The sequence below is a fragment of the Myotis lucifugus genome, unplaced genomic scaffold, assembly GCF_000147115.1.
Source record: "Myotis lucifugus unplaced genomic scaffold, Myoluc2.0 scaffold_35, whole genome shotgun sequence".
Classification (NCBI taxonomy): domain Eukaryota; kingdom Metazoa; phylum Chordata; class Mammalia; order Chiroptera; family Vespertilionidae; genus Myotis; species Myotis lucifugus.
The window spans coordinates 1,910,683-1,921,406 of record NW_005871083.1 but is presented as its reverse complement, the minus strand read 5'-3'; the positions used below and the strand labels follow the sequence as shown (position 1 = coordinate 1,921,406).

The window sequence follows — 10,724 nt, the reverse complement described above, 5'->3', positions numbered from 1 at the left end:
AGAAGTAGCTGGCCATATAGTCCCGACAGGGTCTGCTGCCGCTCTGAGGGGATACCCTGGGCCCACAGATCCTGGGTCAACTCCTGGGAGGGCAAGGTCACTGGGGACCGAGGCCTTGACACAGGGGATGTCCAGTCTGGGCTGTGAGGGGGGCTGGTGGCACCCGAGAGGTCCAGGTGGCCGCTGAGGGAGGAGAAGGTATTGGACAGCTGCATCCGCCGCTTGTGCCGCTTCGGCTGCCTCCCGGGCCCGGAGGTCCTGTCCTGCTGCTGCTCCCACCAGGCAGCCATCGGGCCTTCCCAGGCTGCCTCCAATCGCTCACTGAGTTCATCCTTGGGGCCTGGCTCGGGGCCCGGTGGTGGCTCTGCTGTGGGAAGCAAGCCCAGGTCCCTCTGCTGCAGTAGCCGCCCTTGGGCCATGGCCGCCCGGAGACCCTCTGGCACTTTCCCTTCAACCTTCTGCTGCTCCTTGAAGCTCAGCAGACGGCGGTGGGAAAAGGTGGGTGCAGCCCACACAGGGGGAGCCGGTGGCACCTCCAGAAGGGCCTTCAGCCACCTGCGGCAGCAAGCAGTGGCCTGGGGGCTCCAGGAAGCCGTGGGGGCATGGCAGTTGGGCCTGGGGTCACTGGGAAGCCTGGGGTCTTCCCGGAGGTGGAGGCGCTGGTGGAAAACATCTCCAGCCGCTGAGAGTTGGAAGAGCGACAGGACTGGTGTGGGGGAAGAAGATAGGATGGTGGCGGCCAGACCTGAAGACAGAATGACAGTGAGTCCAAGGCTGGCAGGGGTGCAGCCCCCCAAACTCACTCCCTCAGCCCAGCACACCTATGGTTGGCGCTTGTAGACGTTCCTGCAGCTGCCACTGACTCCTGGGCTCCAGCAGAGGGAATGCGGAGAGGGAGTCGCTCCTGGAAGGGAGAGACTGGGGGGGCCCTGCCAGCCGGGGTGTGGAGGCCCCCTCCCCTGGAAGAAGGACAGGCAGCTGAGGTCCTGTCCAGGCTCCAGCCCTGCCCGTCTTCCACGCGCCTCCTGCCCTCACTGGACCTCACCTGTGATGTGCAGCAGCTGCAGCTGCCCGCCCTGGCCTCCGAGGAGCAGCGGCCTCGCGCAGCCAGGGCGGGGTGGAGGCAGCAGCTGGGCCAGCAGGGGAGCCGAGGGGAGGCTGTGGTCCCACTTCAGCACGGGCACCAACGGGAGGCGTTCATCCATCAGGTAGAGTGAGAACTGGAGGCCCGAGCAGAAATGAGACAGAAGAGACATAGAACTGAGATGGAGAAGAGGGTCTGATGTGGCCCCATGTGGGGCTCAGGATGAGTGCAAACCCCCAAGTGGTCATGCACTGTGCCTGGCCCTGACCACCTCTCCACCTTCATGTGCCCAGACCCACACAGGAGCATTTCCCAAGTGGGCAGCACCATCTGTCATCCTGAGGGCACAGCTGGGAGAAGGGAGCTCAGGAGAGGTGTGGATAGAAACCCACCCAGCTTTCACCCAGCCTTCTCCTGACTCACCAGACCCTGGAACCTATGCTTGACACACCTACTAATGCCCTGTGTGTCTGTGTGTGTTGGGGGCCAGACCCTCAGACCTCCTTCCCTTTCCTGAGCACACGGGGAAGTGTCCAGCGTTGCAAAGACTGCTCTCCACTCCATGCCTTTCCTCCTCATCTGGCCCATCTCCACCAGCACCTCAAAGCCCTGCTCAGTTGTCACCCCCGGCAGGCTGTACCCACCCGCTAGTTAGCATGTTTCAGCCAGACACTCATTAGGGTTTTGTGATTCTTATTTCACCTGCAGTTAGCTGTCCCAGGACCCTCTCTAGGGGCTGGCTGAGACAGTGCACAAGGGACAGGAGGGGGCAGGTGGCACTCACCTGGGTACAAATGAGATGGAGTGTGGGCTGCAGAGAATCGGGGCCGCACTCCCCCAGGTACTGGGTTAGCAGGACACGTTCCCCTTTCTGGCATGACGCTTCCGCACCCACACGGAAGAGCAGCAAACCACAGCCTGGCGGGCCCTGGGGAGAAAGCCAGGTCAGCCCTCCCACAGTCCGAGGTTTGGGGCACCTCCAGTCTATTGGATTCCCTGGCCCTGCTGCTTCTCATGCCCTGGGAGGCCCCATGCTAGCCCCCACCCCATGATCTGCCCTATCCCACTGCTGAGCCTGGGACAATCCCCCAGCTCTCACCTGAGTGTCAATAATTTTCACTCCAGTGCGGTCACCCACAGTCAGAACCCGAGGGTGGGCGGTGAAGTCTGCCCAACGCCAAGGAGACGGGTCCCGAAACACAAGGGTCTCAGGATCCTTGTAGATTTGCTGAAGCCTTGGGGAGACATGGGTGGGGAGATGAGCAGATGGGGTTGGGAGCAGATGTGGGGCAACCTGGCCCTGGGTCCAGGACATATTGTGTGCGAAGTATGGGCTGCAGTTCAGGGGGAGCTGTGTGTGGGGTGGAAGGTTTTTGGGGAACGGGACATTACCCGTCGTGGGGTGTCCACAGACAGACGGCTCCCGAACGGCTGCAGACAACCAGCTCCCCGGGCAGGTGAGGGCTACAGGGCATAAGTGTGATTAGTGCTATGCCACCCCCTTCTCCCACGCCTATCTCTTTGCCAACCAGCCCAATTCAGCCCCTACCTGAGGTTGATCCCCATGGCCCCCTTCTCAACCTTTAGCACCTGGAGCGGGGCTGGCCGCCCCTGCCTGCTGACCTTCCACAGGGCACAGTGGTAGTCAGAACGGACAGCCAGCAGAGCTGAGGAGGGATGGAGAGGGTCAGGGTCAGGCAGCAGGTCAGCGGGCAGGGAAGTAGCTAAGGGTCTTACATTCTCCCTGCACGGCGCAGGTCACCACCTGCCGGACAGGTCCTCGGAGCTGAATGTGGCCGGGGTTCCCAAGGATCCGAGGGTCATTGCCTGGGGTCAGACGCACCTCTTGGAAATCTGGGCCTCACGCTAAGGATAAGTGCTATGAGCTTGGGTCACTGAGGGCCCCCCAACTCCTTGCCCTTCCCCTGGACCATGCCAAGAGCACCTCCTCCACGAGAGGGAGCTGGCTGGGATCCTGCCCAGCAAGAAAGGATACACAGCTTGTCCAAGGCACCTCCTGCAGGGTAGACCAGCTGCCTGATCCGGGGCGTCCTTCCGGGCAGCCAGGCCAATGCGCCTCCAGTGAAAGCATCGTCTAGGAGCAGCTGCTCCCACCGCATCGCCAGCTCCTCATATAGCAGCTCTCCCAGGAGGTTCGACACTGACTTGCCCAGGATCGGGTCCCCGAGGAGGGAGAACCGGCGCTGTCGGTGGCTGAAGTAAGCCCAGGGACACCTGGGGACAAGAGGATGGCAGGAGGATCAGGCTGTAGCAGTGATGAGGAGGACGGGGTACCATCCCCAGAGAGGTCAGGTGCAGTAGACACATTTTTAATCTACCTAGAATTTCTTCCTGTAGGAACCAACCCACCCTATTGCCGTGCCCCGGCCACTCGAGTACTCCATCACCCCGGCCATAGTGATTGGCACACAGATGGGCACGACAGCCGAGCCAACCAGCAACACCCTTCCTGGGACGTCTAATGGTGCCTCAGGAAAAGTCACTGGCTCTTTCCCTGGAATCATAAGCCATCTTGCTGCACTTGGAAACTGCCTAGGGATTAAGCCAGGCAGAGGCAAGTGGATGAGAAAATAAAGAGACAAAGCCCTGTTTCAAACATTATTTAAAACTTTGGACGCAGCCATGCCTGCAGCCCGTGAATTTAAATTCCCATATCCCCTTAGGCTGGTGGAATTGGGGAGTTTTATAGGAGTATCATGGCTCATGACTGCATAGGTTGGGGAGCAATTGTGATGGAAACTCGGATCCATCCATGTCTAGTACCTTCCACATCCCCAGCACCAGCTAGGTCTACCCACCCCATCCTTTCTCACTAGCCACTTGCCCCCAGGGCTGGTGTCCACCGAGGTCCTCGAGTATCCTCTTCACACTGACCACTGTCTTCTTCTTAGAGTAGCTCTGCATGGAAAGGCTTGTCAAGCTTGCACCCTAGGGCTCACTCTGATGTGGGATGTGAAATGGGAGCCCCTCTCCTGGCCGACCAGGGTTACTCACCCGTGCTCCCTCCAGTTTGAAATTCTCCAGCATCAGCTTCCCCAGGGAGGCAAAGGCTATGTCACCATGGTCCCACAGGAACCGGCTGAACTGTGGGAGGAGAGGACACCAGGTCATTAAGCACAGCTCCAGCCACACAGCACTGTCCACTGTGGAGCCACTCACCTGTTCAGTAACGTCCAGCACAGCCTGGGGCTGTCTCCGGAACTTGGGAGCTCCCCGGAAAAGCAGGTCCTGGGCAGTCAGGCCAGGGTCCCAGGGATCTGAGAGAAGAGTAAGGATGGGGAAGGGGTCAGTCCTGGGGACTGGGAAGAGCCCAGAAGTGGGGCCACGTGTCCCAGGTGACTGGAGGTACCCAAGGACCCTGGAGGTGGAGGGCATTAGCAGGGAGAGGGAAGGCCTCAGGGAGGAGGGAGGAATGGAGGTCAGAAGCAATGGGGGAGCAGCTTGGGAGAGGGCCCCCAAGGACCAAAATCCTTACCTGGACCAGGAGGCAGAAAGGGAAGGGGTCCAGGGGTGTCCGGCTCCCAGAGCAGGCCCTTGGGCAAGTGTGGCACCCCATTCTGCGGAAACGCGACCATGACAACAACATAGCAGTGAGTGCACTCCCAGGACAGGCACTGTCGCCAGCACTTGTCTTTTATTAACACATCCAATCCTCATAAAGAGCCTGCCGAGTTGGTACGATGATCATCATCGCTTTACTGATGAAGAAATGGAGGCACAGGGAGGCTGACACTTGTCCCAGGCCTTGTTGAGAGGGTGGCACTTGGCACAGCCTGACAGCCAGTAAAGAGAAGGGCTGGGTTTGAACCCAGAAAGTCTGTGCCTTTGACCTCCAGGCTGCACTGGCTCTCAAAGGAGCCCCCTGTACCATTACTGGCTGACCTGAATCCTATCTGGTTCTCATTTCCACTCAGGACATCTCATGGACTTAGTTGGGACATCCGAAGGCCACCCCATTCCCCACTGCAGGGCTGGGGATGGCTCAGCTCAAACACATAGGGGATGGAAGAGTAAACAAGCCTTGATCAGGAATCAAACCGGCAACCTTTAGGTGCACGGGACGATGCCCAACCAACTGAGCCACACAGGTCAGGGTGCCTAGTGGTTTTAATATAATACTTATTATCTGGCAATAGGATACCAGGTAAGTGCTATTATTTGACTTAAGCCCTTCCTCATCGAGAAAGTCTCACTGTACCCTCCCTAGGCCCCCACAGTCCCTAATTTTCATACCCACTTGCTTCTGCCTGGAGTGAGCCTTGGCCAGCCTGTCTCCAAGTAGCAGCCAGGTGGTTTAGGCTTCCAGGGAAAGAGTTGCTGCCCTTCCTGTCCCAGAAGGTCTCCCCTCCCCTCCCTGCCTCATCCCCACTGTGCTGTCTCAGCATATTTTTGGTTTTGCTCAAAGCTATTATCACACTTTGTAATGATTTTGTCCTGTGGACTGCTCACTTGTCTATTCCCACTCAATCCAACTCTAAGTTCCACTGGGTCAGGGAGAACATCCGACTTATTCATGTTGGATTCCCAGGGCCTAATGAGGCATCTGGCACATTGTAGGGGCTGTTCAATGAGTATTTGTCGAGCAAATAGTGGGAGGAGAGTCTGGGGAGAGAGGTAGGAAAGAGCAAGCCAACAGCTCCTGCTCAGTAAACCCTCTGTAGATGGCAGGTCATCCCATGGACCCCAGAGGAGGGGATTCTGGCTCAGCCTGAGTCTTGCTGACCACTCTATACTCCTGCCAACTGGTGTAAGTGCCAGAAAACAGGCCAAGTGAAGGTACCCACCCCGGAGCCGCCAGGGCTCTCCAGCCTCACCTTGGAGTTCTGGGGCAGGGACTCTGGCAGGGTCAGGGCATCTCTCCAGCTGCACATGAAGGACGTATCAGGGACATCGCTCAGACCAAGGGGGCCGGTCATAAACAACGTGGGGCGGAGGGAGCTGGGGAAGTCCATCCTGGAAGACACTGGCCTTCTCAAAGGCCTGAATCTGACCGACGGCCTCCAGGGTTCCTGGGAGAGTGAATGAAAAGGTTGCCAGTTTGATTCCTGGTCAAGGGCACATGCCTGGGTCGCGGGCTTAATCCCTGGTCGGGGGCATGCAGGAGGCAGCTCTCACATTATCGATGTTTCTCTCCCTCCCCCTTCCTCTCACTCTAAAAATCAATAAACTATTCTTTAAAAAATAAAACCAACTAACCAACCATGAGGGAGGGGATAGCAATGGGCCAAGGGTGTGATTTTAGCCGTAGTAGCTAGGAAAAGCCTTGTTGAGAGGGTGGCATTTGGCACAGCCTGCACAAAATGAGGGAGAGAACCTCAACTAGGAAGACGGTTCCTGGCAGAATAAATAGCAAGTGCAAAAGTCCTGGGGCAGGAAGTGTTTGAGAAATAACTAGGAGGCCATAGAATGAACAAGAAGAGTGGTAGGGGATGAAGTCAGACAGGTGGCGAGGAGTCAACTTCTATCATTGCTGTTAGGTTTTATAATTACATATTTGTAGACTACTCACGCCCTATACTCAACCTACACTCTTACTACTAACTCAAGTTCCCCAAAGCCAGGGACTGAGACTTATTTCTCTGTCAAATACAGTTCCTTCCAGAAAATATACTATGTGTTGAGTAAAAATAAACTTAGTGAAAGAGCTTTGCTTAAATACAAAATGCTCTAGAAGTATAAGTAGCCACGTCATCCCTCTTTTTTAAATTAACATCTATACTAATAAAAAGGGAATATGCTTAGACCAGACGTCTTCTTCTGGACGTCCTTCTGGACAAAGCCATGGTGGCGGGGGCCGAGGCAGAGGTGGTTAGGGGCGACCAGGCCGGCAGGGGGGCAGTCAGGGGGTGGCCAGGCCGGCAGGGGGCAGTTAGGGGCCAGCGGTCCTGGATTGTGAAGGGATGTCCCCCGAGGGGTCCCAGATTGGAGAGGGTGCAGGCCGGGCTGAGGGACCCCCTCCCCCATGCACGAATTTCGTGCACCGGGCCTCTAGTAAAAAATAATAGCAGTGCTCCCTTACTGACTACAAATATCTGCCAGACATGGCACTACATATTTTATTCTTCTATTTGCCCTATTTTGGAGTTCAGGAAACTGAGGCTCAGGAAAGAGCCACTTGCCCGAGGCCAACAGCTTGATCCCCCGACCGATTGGAAGTTCAGGTTCCGCACCACTACTCTCCGGTGCATCCAAAAGCAAACACTAGCCATGGGGTCTTAGTAAGCACAGATCTTTCCCCTTGGAACTGCCACTGCATTTTATCAGTTTATCCGGTAAGCTCCGTGCATCCATGTATCCATGTATCCATGTATCCATGTATCCTTATGACCATGAAATACCCGTCACAGTAAATACTTGTCAAATGAATGAATATGTCTCTCTGGCATGTCAGCCTCACTCTAATGTGGCTTATATGTATCCTTTTATCTCTTCCACTCGACTGCAAGCTCTCTGAGGGCCAGAACCATATCGGATTCATTCCTGAGTTACTGGTGCCTGGCTGCTGCTGTCATTCTCTTTTCCAAACCCAGAGCGCGCAGTGGCAGGAACCAAAGACGTGCTCAGTGAGTCCTTGTGAAAAAACACTGGCTTCCATAGGACTGACTGTACCAACCGCAAGTTAAGGAGCAACCAAGCCTCCGGGGGATGGCTGCACCCCTGACAAACCAGCACACACACCTTTCCCGGGCTCCAGTCACACCGCCCTCCTCTCGGTTCTCCCTCACCAGGCTTTGCACCTCAGGGCCTGTGCACACACTCTCTCTGCTCCGAATGAGTGCCAGGCCCTTCCCACCCACCTACAAAGCCCTACTCACCCTTAGGTCTCAAGTCAGGAAGCCTCTCCCAGTTCCCCCAACCCTACCTTCCGGCAACCCTGCACGCTTCCCCCGGAACACGCTGGCTATGGGCAACTGCACATTTAAAGATGAAGCTGCTTGATTAAAAGCCGCTCTAACAGTCCCCATGGGAAAGGGACTTACTTAGCCCCAGTGCCTTGGCATCTGCTACCTGGCAGCCATCAGTACAAGTAAGCTGCGGGAACCAATCCAGGAATAAACGAACGAGAGGAGCAAGGGCCCTAACCGCTTCAAACAAGCCCAGGCGGTCGGAGGGCGCTGGGGGAGCCCACGACTCAGAAAAGCCCCCGCACGAGGCAGCCTCGCTTCCCCACCTCACCGCGGCCCGCAGGTCCCTTCAGACTCCAAGGCCGCATCACTGCCCCGCGGAACGCGGCAAAAAGGGAGCCCGTCGCAGGGGATGGGTGAGGGGATCCGGACGGTCCCTCCCCTCACAGCCCTCCTCGGCTGGTCCTCCCCACCCGCCTCTCCCCCTCCTCCTCCAGGCCAGCGCTGTCTACCGGCTGCTGCCACACTTTCCACCTGAGGGCGCAGAGCTGGAGGCTCATAACCCACTCTGCAGATGTCGGCTGACTCGTCCCGAAGCCGCACCGCTCCCGGCGGCGGACCCGCGCGGAGGGGACCGAGCTCTCCGGGACCCCCTCTCCCTGCCGTCCCGGCGGCGCGCGCACTCACGTGGCCCAGACCTCGTCGTGCTCGTCGGGGAAATGGGCTTCCACGTGACGCTCGCCCGAGCCTCGTGACACAAAGGAGCCCAAAAGCGGCACCGTTGCTCGGGCAACCCTCTCAGGATGAGACCCACAGCAGCGCTGAATGGTCTTCCGGGCCGGGCCGGAAGCGCTCCCTTCGAGGCAGAAAGTCCCGCCTCCCAGCCTGGCCCCACGAGCGCCCTAGAGCGCCACCTCGCGGGCGGAGGGGGAATGGGCGTGCCGGCAGTGCCCTGGGCAGTAGAAATACCTAATCTTAAATCCCAATAGTGAAGGCCATTCCACCTCTGCTTAACCTCCTATTCATCAGGATTCTTGTGAGTATTAAATTAGTTTACTCAAAAAACACTTACTAAACACCTACTATGAGCCAGGCACTGGATTACTCCGTAGGAATCTTTTTGATTGTCCTTATACCCTATGAAGCAGGCTTTAGGGAAGTCATTTGGAGTCAATGGAATAAGCTCAGTCTGCATCTCCATGGTTTTGTTGAAAATGTAGTGGAAGGATATTTAAACTTGTGACTAAAAATTTTTTTGACATATAGTTTTTCAAAAATTTGCAGGTATGTATACAAAAATATTGAAGTGTATTTTTATTAGTTTCCTTTTGCTTCTGTAACAAATTACCACAAGTTTAGTGGCTTAAAACAATACAATACTGTACAGTTCTGGAGGTCAGAAGCCTGAAATGGGTCTCACTGGGCTAAAATGAAGGTGTCAGCACGGCTGTGTTCCTTGCTGGAGGCTCCAGGGTAGAATCTGTTCTTTTGCCTTTTCCAGCTTCTGCACGCTGCCTGCATTCCTTGGTTCATAGTCCCATCCATCTTCAAAGCCAGCAATGGCCAGTTGAAGCTTTTTCATGATGTCATCTCTGATTTGGACTCTTCTGTCTCCTTCTCCCCATTTAAGGACTCTGGTGATTACATTGGACCTACCCAGATAATTGAATAATTTCTTTATCTTAAACTCAGCCTATTAGAAACCTTAATTCCATCTGCAAGCTTAATCCCCCCTTGCTATGTAATATAACATTTTTAGGCTGTGGGGATCAGGCCCTGGACATCTTTGAGGAACCAGTATTTTGCTTATCATTCTTATAAGATACCCATCCAGCTTCTGCACTGGGAGGCCCAATCCATTTCTTCCTTTCCTCCTTCTTTTCTTTCTCTAAACAAGCTGTTATGTCTCCTTCTGTTACTTATATATACCTAACATGCAAAAGTGCACAAGTCTTGAGTGTACAGCTTGTTGAGTTTTTACATACATAATAAACCCACGTAACCACCACCCAGCTCAAGATAGAGAGCATTTCCACTACTACAGAAAATTCCCTGGGGCCACGTCCCAGTCAATAGCCCCTTCAAGAAGTGACCTTGATTCTGACTTTTATCACCATAGATTAATTTTGTTTCAAGAAATTAATATAAATACAATCATGCAGAAGTTATTCTTTTTTAGTCTGGCTTTTTTTTCATTCAACATGCCAACTCAAGTCTGGCATACAATGGTATTTTGTTTCTTTCTTTTTTTTTTTAATTACTGCCATTGTATGATTGTATGAATATATCGCCATTTGTTCATGCAATTTCCCGTTGGTGATGTTTCTGGGTTTGGAAACTGTTCAAATCTTTTTGGGTAGCCATTATTCCATTTCTGAATACCTGCTGTGCTGGTGTCCTATCTCCTAGGCCTAATTCTTCACTCTGAACCCCATCCCAAAACCAGAATTGTTCTTCCTGGTGCCAATCCCTGAACTGTAGGAGGTTGAATCTACCCAGCCCCCCACCTCTGCTCTCCCCAAGTCATACATTCCTGGTTCCACCAGGAACTCTCTCTTTCTCATATGCCCCAGTATCCACATGGCCACAATCCACAATCCTGTTAGTACTGTCAGTCCCAAAGGTAGCAATCCAATGCGACAAGTCTTACGGACTGTGAACCGAGTTATCGAGTTATCGGTACTGTTTTCCCATTCACTGGCTCCTGTAAGACTCAGTTAAATTTTCGACTCCCTTCAAGCAATTGTGTTGTATCATAGCAGGCCATATGTGAA

General features: G+C 54.7%; 1 protein-coding gene across 1 annotated transcript in view; it reads right to left on the bottom strand.

Moving 5' to 3' along the window:
• TAF1C (TATA-box binding protein associated factor, RNA polymerase I subunit C) overlaps positions 1 to 8,790 on the bottom strand; it is a 9,637-nt gene extending 847 nt beyond the window's left edge. The window contains exons 1-15 of the mRNA XM_014454305.2: positions 8,638 to 8,790; positions 5,920 to 6,114; positions 4,581 to 4,662; positions 4,265 to 4,362; positions 4,100 to 4,189; positions 3,930 to 4,003; positions 3,081 to 3,319; positions 2,822 to 2,938; positions 2,634 to 2,751; positions 2,477 to 2,548; positions 2,184 to 2,319; positions 1,869 to 2,012; positions 1,046 to 1,220; positions 822 to 959; positions 1 to 745 (exon numbers count right to left, since the gene is read on the bottom strand). Coding sequence (XP_014309791.1) covers positions 1 to 745; positions 822 to 959; positions 1,046 to 1,220; positions 1,869 to 2,012; positions 2,184 to 2,319; positions 2,477 to 2,548; positions 2,634 to 2,751; positions 2,822 to 2,938; positions 3,081 to 3,319; positions 3,930 to 4,003; positions 4,100 to 4,189; positions 4,265 to 4,362; positions 4,581 to 4,662; positions 5,920 to 6,057 — 2,366 coding nt within the window. The 5' untranslated portion in view covers positions 6,058 to 6,114; positions 8,638 to 8,790. The remainder of the gene's footprint in view (positions 746 to 821; positions 960 to 1,045; positions 1,221 to 1,868; positions 2,013 to 2,183; positions 2,320 to 2,476; positions 2,549 to 2,633; positions 2,752 to 2,821; positions 2,939 to 3,080; positions 3,320 to 3,929; positions 4,004 to 4,099; positions 4,190 to 4,264; positions 4,363 to 4,580; positions 4,663 to 5,919; positions 6,115 to 8,637) is intronic.
• Between the last annotated feature and the right edge of the window lie 1,934 nt (positions 8,791 to 10,724).